This window comes from Lactuca sativa, chromosome 6 (genome assembly GCF_002870075.4).
Source record: "Lactuca sativa cultivar Salinas chromosome 6, Lsat_Salinas_v11, whole genome shotgun sequence".
Taxonomy (NCBI): domain Eukaryota; kingdom Viridiplantae; phylum Streptophyta; class Magnoliopsida; order Asterales; family Asteraceae; genus Lactuca; species Lactuca sativa.
Window position 1 is genome coordinate 16,563,417 of NC_056628.2, and position 20,585 is coordinate 16,584,001.

Sequence of the window (20,585 nt, forward strand, 5' to 3'; positions counted from 1 at the left end):
GCGTCTTAATCTCAATATCTCTCTTCATAGCAAAAGACTAAATCTTGGAGAGGGAACGATATTGTTGTGTCGACACAAAGTTACGGATCTCCTTTTTGAACATGCTCAAGTAACAGGACATCTGAGCCTGCTCCGAAGTTGCATACTCGGGGAAAAAGGAATCTCTCAGTAAACATCTTGGTGATCTCCGTCACCGACTCTATCGTCTGCTTCATCGATAGGTACTCATGGGCTAACCTCTCCCTCTCAACCAATGGAACATACTTAGTGTGGAACATCTTCGTGAACTGATCCCAAGTCACTACGGCCTTCTTCACATGAGAATAAGCACTGGTCACCAGCTTCCACCAATCATTCAGCCGGTCGCCACGTCGTGACCACCCACTGGTCACGTCGTGGCATAATAAAGACAAAATAATTACAAATCAGACTCCCGTCACGTCGTGACGACCAAAGTGTCACGTCATTAGGAACATTCTACACAGATTAATGCCTTAAGCTCTTAATCTTTTAAGCCATGCAACCAATCCTTCCAGAAGGTTTTCTCCATCTATGAATACCATAAAAATTGTAGCTTTTTAGACATGCATGTCGCAAACACAAACTAGGTCAAAATGAAGGGAAAATAAGATTAGATCTCATGCATGAAACCTAAAGCTCTTAATATTCCAGATCTGGGACAAATGGTATCAAAGGAGTATTGAGAAGTCATAAAGTTGCTAACTTTATGAGATCCTAACTCTCAAACTTCCATAAATATTGAGAAAAGTGAGCCAAACACTAGATCTTATTATCTTGAGCTAAAAAGGCAGAAACTTGAGGACTTACAAGATTCCTAATGAAACTCAAGATGATGATGGAGTGGCTAGCAAGCTAAAATGATGCATTAAATATTAAATGCCTTCTCTTCTTCTTCAAGGCTTCAAATCACCAAAAATGGAGCTCAAAGACCAATAATGGAATATTATGGTTTCTGGATGGTGAAGGGTGGTGATGGAGGCTGAGGGAGAGCAAACCCTAGCCCTCACTTCTCATGAATAAGGAGACAACCCCCAAATTAGGGTTTTGGCGTGGAAGGGCTGTCACGTCGTGACCCATATGTGGACATGTCGTGACAACTAAACAGGATGCACGTTTTCTCGGGCACCTCGCGACAGAGTAGTGCTCACGTCGTGACCAAGGTTTAAATCCTTAAAATTTTACTTAATAACTCGAAAGCAATGCTTACCTGGAACTGAGTGTTACAAATTCACACATCCATGAAGCAAAATATCAAACCAAACATTTTGAATCTAACTGATTCAAAGTCTAACTCTTAAGAGAACAATTATGAAACTTACCAAACCATTTTTAAACTTTTCATAACATAAAGTTAATACTTGGACAAAACTGCAAGATTGGTTCCTGTGGTATTCAAAAAACTTTGGATAGGGAAAAAGTTTCCAACTTGCATGGAAGGTCCAAAATCAAAACTTTTCCTTGATCTTGGTCCAAGAAAACTTGAAAAGACGATTATGCCCTTTTATTTTCTTTTTTATATTTTTATAATTATTCTAATACTATTTTAATTAAAAAAATAAAGAAAAAAGAAAAAAGAAAAAATATTATCCCCCATCCCACCCACCCACCTCTCTCTCTCTCTCAATGTGGAAATCCATACTATAAATCATAGAAATCCATACCAAAAATCCAATCAACAAATTCAAATCCACAATTCTCTCTTTTGCCTCCGAGCTATTTGATATATCACGACTTTGTACAATTGGGATGGATCGATATGTACATACTAATCTAGCCTACCTCTCTTTACTAGTAATGCTTATAATTTCAGATCTCTTTCTCTCACAGTTGCAGTTGCAAGTTAGAATCCAAAAGAAAAAAATTATATGCCTAGCTCCTACTCTGAATCTTATTTTTACAGGTTTGAGTGTAAGGAAAATGAGAAAAGTGGTCCTTTTTCTTCTTCTTCTTTGCATGATTTATGTATTGTGATTGCAAGTGGGTAGTGTAAAGAAAACGAGAAAAATGATATGCTTACCCCACCACAAATCTTCTTCTTCGCTCGTCTCTGCCTCCGCTTCCACCTTCTCCTTTGTTAATCTCTTCTTCTCCGCTTTCGCCGACCTCTGTGCTTCTCTGCCACAGATCGATAAAGTTGTATTAGTTAAGTCGATTCAATGCCTTAGTTTTTACTGATGAACTTGAATCCCTAAATATCCAGAAGTTGAAGTGAAATCATAAAATGGTTTTCGATTTAATCACTGAAGATGGAGCTAGTGAAGTTGCGATGTCGTCGATTTAATGGTGGCGGTGGAGGAAATCAAAGACTAATGATTTAAATTTATGTATTCATGGGCATCTGATAGGGTTTACCTGGGCTACCATAAAGATTGCATTTTCTTTTAGCTAGACTTGATGAATTAGTCATGATTTATGACTCTAACCATGTGATTCATCAGGTGTTTTCCAAAGATAATGAAACCCAACAAAAACAATTCAGTAGTTCACAAATAAGATGAAGTTCAAAAGGAGTTATGTCACTATAAGAGAGAGAGAGAGAGAGAGAGAGAGAGAGAGAGGGAGAGAGAGGGAGGGAGGTGGGGGATAATTTTTTTTCTTTATTTTTAGTTAAAATAATATTATAAAAAAGAAAATAAAATAGCATAATCGTCTTTTCAAGTTTTTTTGGACCAAAATCACATAATTGTTTTGATTTTGGATATTTCATACAAATTGAAAACTTTTTAGACCCTATCCAAAGTTTTTTGAATACCAAACACAAATATAGTTTGTCAAATACTTGAAAACAAGAATTTTACTGGGCCAAACTACACATCTTTGATGGGCAGGCCCATCTACATTTTGGAGTTTGGTGTTTGGACAAACATCGTCGGAAAACAAATTCCCAAAATCAATTTTGAGTTGACGGACGCCACGCCACTCAATTTCATAACCCGCGTATTCCAAATTGCTTATCTTTCTTCTTCATTCCGACTACTTTCACGTCCACATAGACGTCACCAGATAAAAATCGTCGTCTTTGCTTGCTACTTCAAGAATTCCAGGCATCGCAAAAGGCGCCATCGGCCATATAAGATTGTTTTACCCCTTCAACTGGTTTTCTCACGGTGTAAATTCTCCAATTCGGGTATTTTTTTTTTCTTTTCTCTTAAATTCGTCTTTTTTCGAACCCCCCTTTGATCGATTTTTAAGAAAGCGAACCACTTGGTTTCTGCAAGTGTGAAAAAGTTAAATAGACCGTGATAGATGAAACGGGCGACGGGTTAGCGGGGGTGGTATTGGTTTTTTGGTTCATTTTTGGAGTTTCGGGTTTTTTAGAACTAGGGTTTGGGATGAAAAGCCGATCTCATCGTCTGCCGACGATTTCGGACACACCGGATGACTGGGTGGACGAGTCTTGGACGGTGGATTGTGTGTGTGGGGTTAATTTTGATGATGGAGAAGAAATGGTCGATTGTGATGAATGTGGTGTTTGGGTGCATACCAGGTGTTCGAGATATGTCAAAAGTGAGAAACTCTTTTCTTGTGATAAGTGCAAAAGCAAGAAGCTTAGGAAAGAGAGTGAGGAAACGGAGGTTGCACAATTGTTGGTTGAGTTGCCTACAAAAACATTGAGAATGGATAATCCGTATCCCATGAGTTGCCCTCCTCAAAGCTCATTTCAGGTTTGGACTGAGATTCCTTTAGAAGAAAAGGTACACGTGCAGGGTATTCCTGGTGGTGATCCTGCATTGTTTAGTGGGGTGTCTCCACTTTTCGGTCAACAGCTTTGGAAGTGCACAGGATATGTTCCAAAAAAGTTTAATTCTCAATACAGGGAGTTCCCTTGTTGGGATGAAAGACAAGATGATGATGATGATGATGATGATGATGATGATGACAAAGACAATGAAGGACTTGAAAATCCTGCCTGTAAAGGGGCTGATGCCTTGTTTTCATTGTCAACTTCTGGTGGCAATAAAAGTCATGTTAATGAAGGAGGTGTTTTGGATATGGGCCCACCAACTACTGATACTAAGAAGCAAGATGTGAGAAAGGAAAGGAGCTTATTGAAGCCTATTGTGATTCATTCAAGCAACCAAAAGAAAGCTGATTCTAAGGTAATCAAGGACCAAAACAGGAAGAAAAATGTCAAAGCGATGGATAAAGATGGAGATTCTAAGAAGAGATCTTTTGAATCAGGTATTCTTCTCTAATTTCCCTTGTTTTTAGATTTGGTGTTTGGTGTATAGTGATAGTATGTTATCTGCATGAAATTTGTGAATACTAATCAATAATATACTATGGAAGCAAGATTAATAATACATGTTTACTTTACCATGATACTAGTGTCCACCATGTCAAGTGATGCAAAACAATCAGAATCATATGAAGGCAAAGATCATAAGGCTTCCAAGACTGATAAACAAAGCTTTAAACCTGAAAGTTCAAGAACAGATGTGCAGGACAATCATAAATCAGAAGATAACATCCCTTTATCTAGTGGACAACCTTCAGAGAGTGTACCCATTGTTGATTCAATACTAAATCCTTCAAAAGAAGCAAAACAAATGCAAGAAAATGATGGAAATCAAGTTCCTACAAATGTGGAGATTTCTGATGGCATTGCATCATCACTAAAACAGAATCCTGTGGAAACTAGTAGCATTAAAGATGAGGTATGTGACAATGAACCCTGGAATATTATTACACCTACCTGCAAATCACTTAACTTATAAGCTGCTAAGAACTTCATATGACATTCTCCTGAAAACCGAAAGAATCTTGCTTTTCTTTGTTTGTAAGGTTATGGCTGCTGGTTGACGAATATCTATATATTGAAACTATTTTACCCTTCCTCACCAAACTCTGTCCTGTGTTAAATAGGATTTAGTTACAAGTTTGTGCTATGCCAAAATGTGTCTATAGTTGGGAAATATTTTCATGTTCATTTTTCTTTTACTTAGGTTAAACTTGTTTATTTAAAAGACGAGTGAATCTTATTCCTGTGAAAATGTATATATAAGAAAGAAGTTATTTGAAGTATGGAATCTGTTTAACTTTATTTTGTTGATCTTGATGGAAGTTGGGTTCTATATACTTTTTTGAATTGCATTTTATCTGTAACACTCTTTCATTTTTCTTATTTAGGTTAAGCATGATGATGTTGATGATGCAAATAACAATGAAAGAACTTGTAGCACAAGTAATGGAACTCAGCCCAACATAACCAATCTAGAAAAACCAGATTTGACCCCAAATGTCGATCTTCATATTCCATCACCACCAATTGAAGTAAAACCAGTAGAAACCACTCATCCTGAAAAGACTTCTAATTACCAAAATGCCCCTGCTAGTGATTCAAAGTTAGATAGCTCCAAGACCTTGCCCCAAGATATAAAAACTTCTGATGATCGTTTATCTCCAATTTCTGAAGTGAAGAAGGAATCTGCATCTGTATCCGTGTCACATTCACAGATCCATAAGGTGCAAAATCATGTTGATACTCATACTCAATCAGAAGGCCCACCCAAATCACATGGATCTGTTACAAATCAACGCAAAATTACAGGTAAGCCCTCATCAAAATCATCTATTCCAGAAAAGCCAAGATATTCCAACTCAGAGGGAAAACAGAAAGAAAACAATAGTAAGATCAAAAAAGATAATGCCGATGTTTCTGAGAAGCCAAAAAAAATTGTAAAAGAACTTCCGAAATCGTCCTCTACTTCTGCACTAAAATCATCACATTTGAGCAAATCTTCACATGTACCCAAAAAGAACTCATCTGATTCCAAAGATCCTGCAGTCTTATCAACATCTAAAGCCACCACCACCACCACCCCCACCCCAGATTCCGGTGACTCTGCAAATTCATTGAGATGTGAAAGTGGTGGTGGTGCAAATGAACAGAACAACAAAAGCACTTCAGAATCATCACAAAAAGGTGAAAAGGCTAATCAGATAAACAACAGCAGACAACAGGCTGCAATTAAACATGTTGTTCACCCTCCTCCATCTACAAACTTAAGTGATGAAGAGCTTGCTTTGCTTCTTCATCAAGAGCTGAATAGCTCTCCAAGAGTTCCTCGGGTGCCACGTATGCGCCATGCTGGCAGCTTACCTCAGCTAGCTTCAACCACACCCACAAGCACGTTAATGAAACGGACATCAAGTTCTGGAGGAAAGGATATGAATAATGGGCCAAGAAAAAGAAACAAGGATGTAACAAATAATGTTGAGGGGGCAAAAAAGGGTTCTAGGAGACATGAGATTGTGAAAAATAATGGATCAACGAATAAGAGTGTGCCACCTGTCGCAACAACTGTAAGCAGTGGGCCATCTTCTTCTAATGAAGCTAATGAACATAACATGTCATCACCTCAAAATGCTTCTGATGATGAAATTCCTACCCATCGCACTTTACCAGGTCTGTTTACAATTTACATAAAAACATTCCTGAGTAAATTACATTTTTGGTCCCTGAGTATAGATGATTTTTGGCAATTTTGGTCATAAAATAGTCATTTTACTTAAAACATGGACTAAAAACATTATAGAAACCTCAAATGACGACCAAGTTTGCAAGAGAAAACTTTTTGGGACCAAAATTGAAAAATCCAGCTATACTCGGGGACCAAAAATGTAATCGACCCTAAAATCTTGAGATTAATATATATTTTGTGTGACACGTCTGTTGTTGTACAGGCTTGATTGCTGAGATTATGAGCAAAGGAAAGCGAATGACATATGAAGAACTCTGCAATGCAGTTCTACCGGTATAATTTTGTTTTAATTTTACAAAATAAATAGATCCTTAAACTGAATATTTTATATAAAAGCCACCATTAAACCTATATGCTTTAGTTGTTGATTAATTTGCATCATGATATTAATTTTCAGCATTGGCCTAATTTACGTAAGCATAATGGAGAGAGATACGCGTATTCAAGTCACTCGCAAGCTGTTCTTGATTGTTTAAGGAACCGAAGTGAATGGTCAAGATTGGTTGATCGTGGTCCGAAGGTAAAACCCTAAAACCCTAAATCCTAAACCCTAAACCGAGTGTTTGTTATATATTTCAAATAAAACATTTTGGTATCTGTATTTTTGTTGCAGACAAATGCAGGTAGGAAAAGACGAAAGTCTGAAGTTGATGCACAAAATGTTGAATCTGAAGAAGAAGAAGCAGCAGCAGCAGAAGAAGAAGATGATGATTATAGCACAGATAGGAACACAAAGGATGTAGATAATAACAAGAGTGTAGGTGATGAACTCCCAAAAGGAAAAAGAAAAGCTAGAAAACACAGGCGACTTGCTATGCAAGGAACACGGATCAAAAGGAGACGAAAAGCTGAAGTTGTTAGTGATGATGATGTTGATTCATCTTCTTCTGATTCTAGTGAAGAAAGTGCATTCAGTGATGAAGGTGGAAAAACGTCGGTTGCAAATGAAGCGTCTGCCAGCTCAGAGTCATAATGTTTACTATTACCAGTTGACTTTTGTTGTATGATATTAGTGTTAGATGTATAACTAGAGCTTGTATTATTAAAAAGATAAATCTTTCTAACGTGATTCTTATCTTTATAGATAAAGAGGCTAAATGGGTAATGATTTCTATCTGAATAAACTTTGATTATCGCTTAACCCATTAAGTTGCAAAAAGATGATATATAAAGATGAGAGGATACAATTATACATGAATATGCAAAACCTAAAGCATCGAATGAAAGAATAGAAATGGATACTAATAATAATAATAATAAAGAAATACAATTTTCCTCCCTTCTTCTCTCTTTATTGATTGTAATCGTCTCTGATTGATTGTAATCGTCTCTGATTGATGGCTTTTCATGGCAATGAAATCGAAATCGAAATCAAGATCAAACCCACCCCCGATAATATTCCGATACTTCTCCTCCAAATGAGTCTTTCCTGTAAAAAAAAGATGCTTCAGGTTTGGAATAAAAAGATTCTCTGTAAAAAGGAAATGGAATAAAGGGAAAAAGAAACTCACAGCCGACGAGATTGACATGTAGCCGTTGTTTGGGTTTTCCGGCGGCAAAATATACGACGGCGGCGTAGGCGTGTTTGTTCCAGAGTTGTTGTGGCCGGAATTACCTCCTCCGGTGGATATACCGGAGAATCCGAGACCATAAGCCGGAGTTCCATCTGGTTTAAATAAACCATAGTTTCTCTCTGAAGTTGGTCCGGGTTTTAAATTCTCATTAAACATAGCAAACACGAAAATGTTTAAATCGTATTCAGGCATCGCCGGTGTTCCTTTCTTCTGACTCACCACCTTCAATAAGTTTCCGTTGTATTTCTTAGCATTTTCCGGTGTCGCTCCGACTTCATCATCATCTCCCTTTGAAGGCCACCCGGTTTCCGATATCTGAACCGGAAGCTTCTTGTACCCTAACGAACCAAGAGCTGCATACACAGCGTCAATCTGAGCAAACAACATATTGTCGTAATGCAAATTGTTTCCGGAATCAACAATTCCGTCGTTGGGCTGAAACAGAACGAAATCCAACGAGATTTGTTTCGGATTAGCCTTGTATGCAAAGAAAGGATAAGCGTTGATCAGAAATGGGGAACATGTTTTCGAAAGAAAGTCCAAAATAGGAGAAAGGCATCCTTTTAAATCTTCCCGGAAAGCTCCGGCCGACGGCGGATAAGAGGTTTCAAGTATGGCGAGAGAATGTGCAGTGGTGACAGTAACCTGCCGGTCCAATTTCAGGTTAATTAGGGCAGTGTGTATACTCTGCATCGCCGGAAGTAAACAACCAGAAAGAGAGGTATCATTGAAGGTCAAAACTTCATTGCCGACAGCAATGGAGGTGATTTTAGTTGCAGGGAGGTAAGCTTGGACGTTTGACTTGACCCACGATTGAGCTTCGGTGGGATCTTGCATTTTTGTTAAGTACTCATTACCAAGGCCGACGATGAACTCAACGCCAGTGTTGGCAAAAGCTTTAAGGACATCGGGATCTGCATCATAGAGCTTCACTCTGGTGGCGCCAATGGACTTGACTAACGGAACCACCTTTTCCGGCGAGGGAAGATTGTTGGCAATTTGGCCGTAGTTGATCCCTATTGACGACACTAACACCAGTAGGTTGCCGGAAAAGAGAAGGAAGATGAAGTGGAGGAGGTGAGTGGTGAAACGTTCCATGGATGACTGGATGAGTGGACTTCCAGTGATCGATCGAAAGTGGTGGTGGTGGTGATATTGAAGATAAGCCAAGTGACACCGACTGCTAGTAGTGACGCATTTAGACGTTACTTTCGTGGACAAAAATTAACCGAAACAAATGGCATGTACTTTGATATGCTCCTTTTTACTATTTTCTGTGCCAATAATAAAAAATATATGTATATAATATCAAAAGAAGAGAATAATTGAAGAGCAAGAAAACATGTGATTGTCAATTCATATGTCACACTAGATGAATTAAATGGCTCTTTTAATGATTTAAATTAATATTGTTTGGTGTTTAATGGAAGATATTTTTTGGAGTTTGTTGAAATGTTAGATACAAGTCCCATTCATGTTAATGTGTTCAAACCGGTAGAAGGGAAACATGTAATATCTATATTTTTTCATGGGCTAGAGGTCTTCACACTGGTGCAAGTTGTTTTTAAACCTCACGCTTCAAAGAACAAAACATGAATAATCAACATGCACTTATAACTTTAGGGTTTGATATTTTTGGTTTATTTGCACAAGATCCTAGGGGTGAGAAAAACCGCACCGCAATTAAAATTAACTGCATAAACCGCAATCGATAAACCGTAACCATAATAAAAACTGATGGTGAGGTTTTCTGTTTTTCAAAAACCACAAATTTGCGGTGCGGTGCAGTTATTAGTTTTCAGAAACCGCAAAAAAATTGCACTGCACCGCATATATTATATGCAAATTTTTTATTAATTATTAATATATTAAATATTAAAAATAAGACAAAGTTTCATGAATGAAAGATGAATAAAATATTAGAAGACAAAAGTGTTAGTTTTTTGTTATGTTTAACTTTGAAAAATGGTGAAATTAAACAATTTTAAAAAATTTATTGTTAATTACTATTGATTTGACGTTTTTAAGATATTAACGGTTTGTGATTTAAGTTAATTGTCTTATACATTATGGTTTTTTTTTGTTATTACAAGTAATATATTTGAACTTTTCAAACCGTTTGAGCTCTAAACTGTGGTTAAAAACCACACAAAATAACCGCACTAAATCCATGCGGTTAGAAAAAACAAAACCACACGGCAAAAATAACTCCCTAACCGCACTGCAAAAATAACCACATCAAGCGGTTTTGAAATTAGATTAACCGCATTTGCGGTTAGTTGTGATGTTTTTGGCTAATAACCGCACCAAATCGCACCACGCTCACCCCTACAAGATCCTGTGGAGTTCTTCAATAAAGTTTAACAAGTCATATATAGTAATTTTATGACCCCAAGATCTGTGGATATAGTTTTAAAAAAAACTAATTTTTTTTTACAAAAAAAAAAAATTAAGGGTTCAACTTGTTGTCCGTTTATCCTCTATATAAAACTTTTATTATAATTCTTAGATTAATAAAAAATTCAATAATTTAACAAAAATTCAAAACTGCATATATCCAACTAAATTTTAGATATTAAATGAGTGTCTATCAAAAGCTTGGTATTTTCAAACTATCAAAAGCTTTAGAAAAACTACATTTATTTTAGAAGTTTACCCAGCGGATAAAGTTTGGGCTAAATTTATTCGGCTAATCAAATTATGGCCAGATATACTACATATATTTTAATTTAATTTAATTACGAATTGATTTTTAAATAAATAATTAACCAGACAATTTGTAATTAACTGCCTTGAGAGTTGGGAAATTTCAATTTTGACAAGGTTTAAGGTAGATTAAAAATATCAGTTCATTTGAAAGATTTTGTGTTGGAATTTTCTCAAAGAAAACTAGGATTTCTTGTCCATGTTTTCTTCTTTCTTCCAAAATTGAGACATGTTGTATTAGTGATATTCAAGTAATCCATGTTTTATTATGTCTCCCAAAACTGAGACATGTTTTATTAGCGATATTCAAGTTTATTTGATTTATAATTGTTAAGGTGGTAATAGTGTCATGTTCAGGTTGATGGGCCAGAAAACATGATCCGGACCAAATATGGACAAGATCTTACACAAATTTGTAGGTTTGAGCGTCATAATCTTGTTCATCAGTTATATTCAAGTTCACCGGGGGTTTGTAGGTCATAATCGGATTCACAAGTCATTGTCATACAAGAGCATTTATACATCACCTTCATACATATTAAACATACTTCATACTTTTTATAAAATTATTTACCTTTATTTTTAATCAATAAATCTTAGAGTAAATTATAGTTTTGGTCCCTGTGATTTAAAGAAATTACACTGTACATCCTTATTTCATTTAAAAATACCATTTTATCCTTATATATATATATATATATATATATATATATATATATATATATATATATATATATATATATATATATATATATATATATATATATATATATATATATATATATATAAAGGATAGTTCAAATAAAAACAGCAAATAGTGTGAAAACATAAAAACACTATTTTTATGTTATTATTTTGCAATTAATTTTGTATCTACAGCTTTATGTTATTATTCAACAATGAATAAACGAATAGTCATAGGTTAAATTACAATTAGAATTTACTACAAAAATGCACATACATAAATTTATAATAGAATAATAACATTCCAATGAATATATGAATAATCAAACGTTACTATTCAATCGAGAATTAGTTCAACACTACACATTTACGTTCTCACACTATTTATTGTTTTTATTTGAACTTACTTATATATATATATATATATATATATATATATATATATATATATATATATATATATATATATATATTTGTGTGTGTGTGTGAAAATGATATAGGTTTTAAAAATTTATAAGTAGTGTAAGTACGCCAACAACAACTCCCTTCGCTATCGTCATCTCTTGTCTTTTCTGTATCAATATGTGATTTAGGGCATGCGATCAACCAACAACCCTTTTACATCTATATTTCAAATCTATACTCAATTCACAGATCTAAATTTTGACAACTCTTCTCTCTTCTTCGGTGGTGATAAACGATGGTTGCAAAAGCTGAGACAGAAGATAGGACACAAATATAGTGTTTTGATTATACATCCCAGTCCCTGGATTTTGCATCGATGTAGGGATTTCATGACTAATTTTAGGTTTTGAGACTTCATCTCGAAAATCAGTGCTGATTAAAAGGTTTTAAATTAGGATTTGGCGTTGATTATAAGTTCTAGTATCAAATTTGGGTTTGAGTTTTAAATTTTGGTTATAGTATCAAATTTGGTGTTGACAAGTGGTGGTTAGTGATGGTGCCTATGGTGAAAGGAGATTGTTGTCGATGATGATTATGAAATAGTTGCCCGAATTGAGAAATAGGATAGTGAATAAAGAGAAAATGAGAGAGATATAGAATTATAGATAGATGAAACTGATATACGTTTTTAAAATTTATAATTAATCTAATTTAATTGAAAAGTTATAAATAAATGAAAGAAAAAAAATAGCAATATAGTATTTTAAAAAGAAATGAGGGACTAAACATGCTTTTGGGACACTTAAACGAAAACCATTAATGGCTAATGGCGTAGAAATGGAAACACAGGGACGATTCGAGTTAATTTTTAAAATATGGACTAAACGTGTGTTTTTTGGTACCTAACACATAATTTACTCTATGTTTTTTAACCTAATATAATTAAATTGAAAAATAACAAATATATTTTTTAACCTAATATAACTAAAAGGACGGATCAACGTATAAACAACCTATAGGCCTACCTATCAACCCAAACACAACCTATAAACCTACCTACCAACCCGAACACGAACCTATAGACCTACCTACCAACCTAAACACGACCCGACATAACCTATAAACCTACGTACTAACCCGAACACGAACCTATAGACCTACCAACCAACCCGAACACGACCCGACATAACCTATAAACCTACCTACTAACCCGAACACGAATCTATAGACCTACCTACCAACCCAAACACGATCCGAACGAGAAAATGATTCTAACCCTTTTAAAGTCAACCCAAACACATTACTTTGTATACCCTAATTGTATCTTCTAGATATACCCATATACAAACAATTTATGTATTAGGACCCTCCACATAGTTGCAAACCTCTATCAAATTCGCTTCTGTACAAACAATTTATATATCTTCTGTTTGTTAACTTTAATTCTAGCAATTTGCAGTCACGTTTCGGGTAAGTAGAATCTTGTTCGAACTACAGATTCAAGATTCATTTCTCAAGGTTTGATTGAAATGAACATTTTACCCATATACACAATTTGACGATTTGGGTTTTGATGATATTTACATATGTTGTTACTGATTACGTTATACAAGAACACTTTCCTGCTGGAAAATTGGACCGGAGTTCTCCCGTTCATCCATCCATGGCTTCTTGTCCCACCGAAGTTACAAGAATTCACCAAATTAACACCAATTAAGTATTATTTGATCCAAAATTAGGCCAAAAATTTATGTAAATTCAGAATCGATAAAGAGAAGAATGTCAAATTCAAACAGTAATACAATCGGCGCCCAACAAATGGGATTTTACACTCTGATAGAATACAAAAAGAAAAAAGAAATAAGAAACCTGAAACCCCAATCCATCACACCAAATCAAAACGTCACAAGCTAACAACCAATTGGTCCTTTCCAAATTGTAAAAACGAAAAGAAAAAGATTGCGACTTTGGCATGATGGAACCTGAAATTGCCTAATCTCTCATCTGTGGGCTGTCACCAATGTCTCGATGAACCTTAATCCATCGAATCTAGGTGCGAATTTCTCCTTCTCTACTACACTGCTTTCCCCACTATTTCGCACTTTCAATTCCTGTTAAACCATTCCAACCCAATCACATCCATATCTTTTAGGTTTCAGTTTCTTTAACAAAAATCATGAAATTTGGGAAAGTGTTGTGTACCTGAGCAGTTGCATTGGAATGGGAGGAGGAGAGAACCGCGGTGGAGGCAGCGAGGACAGATGCGACGACGGTGGAAGAACAAACCTTCATCATGATGGAATTAGACGAAATCCGACGACCGCCGCGCCGGATCTCGACGTATTCTTGTAATTAAATTGGTAAAGAGAATTACAAGAAAGAGGGATTGACAGTTTTATACGTCGATTTGTGGATTAAACTCGATTTAATTCTACTTTGGGTTCCGTCTATGCGGCTACCCACCACGGTCTAATAAAGAAGTACAAGTTTTGTTAAGCAACGTACAAATTCTTTTTGCTTCATATTTATGAAGTTGTTTTAGGGTTGGCCGGTTTTAGGTTTTCACGGTTAGATAGCGACCGATTCAACTTTAAGATGGTTTGGTTTGCTTTGGGTAGGTTAGGTTAGGTTAGGTTAGGTTGACCCTTGTTGATTGCTTTTGAACAAGGCAAATCATAAAGATCGACAAAATGAGAACGGTGATATAACAAAATAACTTAGTTTTTAATATGGGAAATCGAGTAATTTAACCTTATAAACGACTTTAAAAAAACAATCTGTTTTTTTTTTAAATGATCACTTGTTGCAGAATATCGTATTCCGGAGTTTGTACAGCCATTCTGAAGTTTGGTCGTTCAACGAATTCCATAATACAATACTCTGAAGTATTTATTTTTGTTATGCAGTTGGTGGTGGTTGGTAGAGTTTGGGTCCGGAATCCGACACCGCCGTACGTTTCGAACTAAAAAGTACATTCCAGACTGTAATCCGACATGCCCATACGCTCCAGAGGGAAATTCGAGAGAGACAAAAATAGAATATTTGTGTGTTTTTCTTAGAGTTGGCAAAAATCGATCCAACCTGTCAATCTAACCCGAACCCAACCCAAAATTAACGGGTTGGGTTGAGATTTTCAACCCATTTAAGTTAATTGGGTCAACTCGTATAACTCATTTAATTAAATATGTTGGGTTGGGTAAAAATTATCAACATGTCAACCCATTTAATTTTAATATATATTTAATTTAATAACTACTAGAATATTATCATGTATTAATCAAAATATTAATTTATAAATTATAATGTTGTATTATTATTTATCTTTTATAAAAATTCAATCATAATTTCTATCTTTTTTTTTAACGTTGATAATACTAGCTACTCTCCAAAATCACTTTGAAATTAAAACATTTTTAATGTTATTTGAACAATTTATTTGTATTTATAAATTGAGATTATTCTTTTGTCATACTTAGAAAGTTTTATTAATGTACGAAACTAAATTAAGTGGTATACTATTTAGTTACTTAATTAATTTATTTGATTTTAAATGGGTTAATCCAAGTTTAACTAATTTATTTAATAGGTTAAGTCGAGAACTAAATAAACAAGTTAACCTGGTGACAACTCACTTATCTAAAAGGTTGGGTTGTGTTGAAAATATCAACCAATTTAATAATTCCAACCCAATTATTAAATTGGTTTAACCCGAACTCAACCCAGGTTGACCCGTTGTCAACTCTAGTTTTTCTACCCTATATGCAATTCGTTTGTTTGTTTGGTAGTTTTCTTATATGTTTCAAAATGAGTATGTATACGAAATTTGTAGCACCTGGTTCCTGATACGTAAATCTTATTTGAGTATTTTCCATTTTTTTTAGCCTTGGACTCGACGAGTCATAGGTCCGACTCGTCGAGTAGAGACGGGACCCCGGGACACGTTTAAGTTGGTGACTCGGCGAGTCCATATTCCGGACTCGACGAGTCACCGCTGTTGGATGAAACCCTAAGTTTCAGGGGTTTGCACCCTATTTAAACAACATATCCGCCCCAAGCCAACCCCCATTCCCCCCCAGAGCTTCCAACCCTCGTTCTAAGCTATTCATTGAAGAGTTTGAAGCAATTGTTGTGTGTTCTTGAAGGTTTTGAGGCAAAAGGGAAGTAGATCAAGAGGAAGGGAAGGAATCCAAGCATCTTTGTGCTCTCTCAGTAGTTCCTTTGAGGTATAACCCGTTTTCCCCCTGTTTCTATGCTTATTACTTTATTTAAGTCATTCTTGAGCCAATCCCCAAGCTTGTATGTGCAAATTATTTCGTAATAAGCTGATTGGCCCTTAGATCTAGGCATGGTTGAGCTCCAGGAGCTCAGATATGTTGCCTTTATGGACCCTCATTGTATGAAGACCCTAAATCTACCCTTTTGGGTGCATTTTGAAACCTAAAACCCTTATTGGTGAATATCTACACGTAAAGTTGGAAACTTTACGTGTGATTCATGCTCTAGGAAACCAGATCTGTGAATGGCATGGACTGGAATCGAGCAAATCCATGTAGTTAATGGTTGCATGGCAACGACTCGGCGAGTCGTTCATCTGACTCGGCGAGTCGGTTCGCGAGTCTCCGAGTTTGTCCCCTTTTCGGAGTGTCGAGTGAGCAGTGAGTCACGGGGTGTGACTCAATGAGTCGGAAGCTGAACTCATCTATGGAGGAACTCGGTGAGTCAATGCCCTGACTCGGCGAGTTCAAGGCAATCTCCTTAGATCAAGAATGAACTCGGCGAACTGTTCATACAACTCGGCGAGTCTTAGCATAAGTGTTCATCGGATGAAGATAAACTCGACGAGTTGTTCATACAACTCGGCGAGTAGGATGAAGGACTTGAATATCAGTTTAGAAGGAGAACTCGTCGAGTTATCGCCTAACTCGACGAGTAGAAACGAGATTCAGGACAATCGTTTGGGTAGGGACTCGGCGAGTTGGAGAGCCAACTCGGCGAGTCGGGTCAACTGAAAGTCGACCCTGACTTTGACCTAGGGCATGATCAGGGGTAAAATGGTCATTTTACCCAAAGGACAGTTAGCAGTGTTTGATTAAGTATGTTGTGGGAATTACAGCCGGAGGATTTCCGGAGCAGCAGCAGCAGCAGTAGACAGTCAGTTCCCGAACAGATCAGCAACTACTTTGAGGTGAGTTACCTTCCAGTAGCGGTGGGTCTAAGGCCACAATTCTGTCCCACCAGTAGGAGACGTATGATAGATGATTGTCTCTGTGATATCATCTAGGTTTTCTACTACCTAATATGTTATATGCTAGCATGATATGTTATATGTGATAGTAGTATAGTTCGGTTGTTAGGACCGAAGGGTAGTTCAGACACCCCAGATATGTCTGATAATATGTTAAGTTATGAAATGTGATAGTAGTAGCAGTAGGGGTGAAATAGTCCCTGAGGATCGGTTGTCAGGACCCACGGGTAGTCAGCACCCCAGAATGGCTTGACACGGGTAGGACGGCACCCCAGAATGGCCGCACGGGTAGTCGACACCCCAGAATGGCCGTACCGGGTAGTCAGGCACCCCAGAATAGCCTGACAGTATGTATGATATGTGTTGTATGGTATGTGGTACGATGGGGGAACTCACTAAGCTTTGTGCTTACGTTTTTCAGTTTTGGTTTCAGTTACCTCTTCAGCTAGGGGAAAGGAGCCGGCGCGGTAGCAGCATGTCACACACACACACTCTTTGATTCCGCACTTATGAGTTTACGCTGGGATTGATACTCTGATATTTCGATTGGATGTATGATTTGGCTTTTAGACATGGTTTACGTTATGATATGGTTTGATCAAACAATGTTTTCAATTATTAAAGTTTTCTAAAGTAATGTTTTAAAAACGAAATTTTTGGACGTGAAAATTGGGTCGTTACAAAATTCTTTCGAGTGTCATTTTCTAGTGGATATCAATGGCAACGTTTCGACGGATTTATGCAATATATTGTTCCAGACTACACATGTTTTGGTGTAGATATAAACAATGATATCAACTTCGTTGGGTAAATTACGTTGGTTGTTTCCAAGTCCAGGTTACACACTAATCAAATATGTCTATCTTTTCAATGTCTTTGATCAAATATAGTTATGCAGATTTTTGACGATAGTGACGTTAGATAATTTCTTAGTTTTGTTAATCGTATGCCTCCTAAAACAATACAGTTGTTTGTTGTTAATAATGTTATGAAAAGTGGCATTCATCAATTTTTCGTGGAAAATCGTTCTGATAGAAATGGGTCTTTCGATGTTGGACGTAACCAAATTTGTAATTTATTACCTATGACAACTAACCATGTTCCTTCTTATAATAGCCCTATAGATGAGGGTGATTATAGGTATAAAGGTAAGGTTGTTGATGATGTTTCTCCAACAGTTGATGTTGATGAATCTGCAAATGATGAACAAAAACTAATGTTGTTAGTGGATTATGGTAATATAATTCCACACGGAGAGCCGCTTAAACATTTCTAGAGTTACACTGAATTTAATGGGGATGATACTAAAGGTGAACAGAAGGAAACTAAGCCCTTACAACCCCTAAAACCACAACAGGAAAAGTTTCCTTCTTATTTTTCCGATTTTGGAGAAACAAAAACCACCCATTGGGGTATGCATGAACCTTTACCATTGCCTGAATTAGCTCAACAAAAACATAAAGGTGCCACAACCCACAATTATACTTCCTATGTAAAGTTATTACAACTCTTCAAAAGCAAAGAAGAACTTAAGATTAATTTAGGACTCAAAAGTGTTATTGAAGGCTTATAAGTGGTTAAACTATCGGAGAAACACACTTGCTTAAACACACAACTACGTCCCCATCATCAACAAGCCTACAAAAAGGTATTAGTCACTTCTTGAAGGGAATATTAGCTAATAGTACATGTAATATGTTACAGGGGAAATAAATACAACCAACTTTAAATGACCATTTTAGTGTGTATATATTTCATATTGGCAAGCATGGAGTGCTAAAATGTATGCTCTAAATCTGTTGAGATGGACCCCTGAAGAAAGCTTTCAAAGACTATCTTTATATTGTTACAACTTGGAGAAGAACAATCCAGGGACGCTTACACATATAGAGACAAGTTATGACAACAAATTTGAATACTTTTTCATGGTTGTTGGTTGCATGATAATATTTCTAATATAATAAGTTCTTTATATTTATTTTTGTTACATGTGTGATTGCTTTAAAGAGTATTATATTAATATTAATTATTTTTTAGGTTCGAGCGTTTCAAACCTGTTTGCGTCCTATTATTATCATTAACGGAGCACACCTTAAAGGGAAACACATGGGCACGGTGTTCCAAGTAGTAGACATGGATTGTAATAATCAAATCCTCCATATTGCATTTGGTGTTGGGAAAACTGAAAGTGGGGAGTCATGGATATATTTTTTTATCAAGACTCAAAGAATGTATTTGGGGCATGCCCTCTTTGGTTATCAATTCAGACAAAGCCAATTTAATTGAAATGGCCATTCAATTTATGTTCCTGATGAAACATCCCAAAAATAATGACCAAAAATTTCATTTTTAATTATTAAATAAACCATAGTTATTAATATCATTCCATCCAAAAACATAAGTCATAGTATCAAATCAGAGTATCATATCAAAACAACATAGTGAACATCCTAGGCTAAACATCATGGTGTGTGCAATGTAGTCATCCCGAACTCTTCCCTTTGGTACCAGAAGTACCTAAAACCAAAACTGAAAACTGTAAGCACGAAGCTTAGTGAATTTCCCCCAAACTACCACATACCATACACATAATCATACTACTAGGAGATATGTGCCTCACCCACACTCCGCTAACTATGAGATATGTGCCTCGCCTACACGCAATTATCTATGAGATATTGGCCTCGCCTACACTCAACTATCTATGAGATACCGGCCTCGCCCACACTCAGTTATCTATGAGATACATGCCTCGCCCACACTCAGTTAAATAAGCACACATACAAGTATCACACAGACAACAAGTATAACCCAAAATCTAACAATCTATTACATATCCATACTCAAGCAATGTTAAGATACATGCCTTGCCCACACTTAGTTACTAATTTACACACATAACATATACGAATCGGAATTGGTTCCTTCGACCCATTCAAACCAGGAGGAAACTCACCTCGCAAAGCTGAATGTAGAATCTCACGGTACGTAATCTCTAATGGCTGCTCCGACGACTCCCCGAGCTATCAGTGCAAAATACCACTTAGTCAAAATTCAATAATCCTTCTTAGGGTAAAATGACATTTACCTCTTATCTAATTCGGACCATAACCTAGGTCCAAATCTATAACATGAATGGTCCAATTTTATATATCCTTTCCAAGTCCAATAAGGCCTAATTTTCTAAATTGGGCCCAACTCCTCAAATGGGCCTTCCCTTAAGCCCAAACATATCCTTAGCCCAAAAACTGATTTCTGATAGCCCATGATGGTCCATAATAGCAATGTCCATGGATCGGCTCAAACCAAGCCCCAAATGAAGAAAACCCATATTTAGTGAGTACGGGGGGCGTACTCCTCTGTACGCTAAGCGTACAACTTGCATGGCTTATACGTTGCACGTACGGGCTTGTACGCCCAGCGTACTAACCCGTTAAGCCATAAACTCCAAAAAGGCTTAATCCC

The 20,585-nt window shown here is 36.4% G+C and overlaps 2 protein-coding genes across 2 annotated transcripts; one reads left to right on the forward strand and one right to left on the reverse strand.

The window, feature by feature from the left end:
* The first annotated feature begins 2,929 nt into the window (after positions 1 to 2,929).
* Positions 2,930 to 7,630, forward strand: LOC111913065 (uncharacterized). Its single transcript, XM_023908796.3, has 6 exons — positions 2,930 to 4,203; positions 4,351 to 4,679; positions 5,152 to 6,430; positions 6,709 to 6,779; positions 6,904 to 7,026; positions 7,120 to 7,630. The coding sequence occupies exons 1-6, from the start codon at positions 3,354 to 3,356 to the stop codon at positions 7,477 to 7,479; spliced, it is 3,012 nt and encodes a 1,003-aa protein (XP_023764564.1). The 5' UTR covers positions 2,930 to 3,353; the 3' UTR covers positions 7,480 to 7,630.
* Positions 7,631 to 7,656: 26 nt separating this feature from the next.
* LOC111913066 (glucan endo-1,3-beta-glucosidase 11) lies at positions 7,657 to 9,357 on the reverse strand. Its single transcript, XM_023908797.3, has 2 exons — positions 8,018 to 9,357; positions 7,657 to 7,935 (listed from the first exon to the last, which is right to left on the reverse strand). Exons 1-2 carry the CDS (start codon positions 9,176 to 9,178, stop codon positions 7,852 to 7,854), a joined length of 1,245 nt encoding a protein of 414 aa, XP_023764565.1. The 5' UTR covers positions 9,179 to 9,357; the 3' UTR covers positions 7,657 to 7,851.
* Positions 9,358 to 20,585: the final 11,228 nt, after the last annotated feature.

Excerpts from the sequence above, each read along its gene's own strand:
- LOC111913065 (XM_023908796.3), top strand. The coding sequence starts at position 3,354 with ATGAAAAGCCGATCTCATCGTCTGCCGACGATTTCGGACACACCGGAT. Across the intron at positions 4,204-4,350 it reads GAAGAGATCTTTTGAATCAG|TGTCCACCATGTCAAGTGAT; the intron begins GTATTCTTCTCT and ends CCATGATACTAG. Across the intron at positions 7,027-7,119 it reads TGGTTGATCGTGGTCCGAAG|ACAAATGCAGGTAGGAAAAG; the intron begins GTAAAACCCTAA and ends TTTTTGTTGCAG.
- LOC111913066 (XM_023908797.3), bottom strand. The coding sequence starts at position 9,178 with ATGGAACGTTTCACCACTCACCTCCTCCACTTCATCTTCCTTCTCTTT. Across the intron at positions 7,936-8,017 it reads ACATGTCAATCTCGTCGGCT|GAAAGACTCATTTGGAGGAG; the intron begins GTGAGTTTCTTT and ends TTTTTTTTACAG.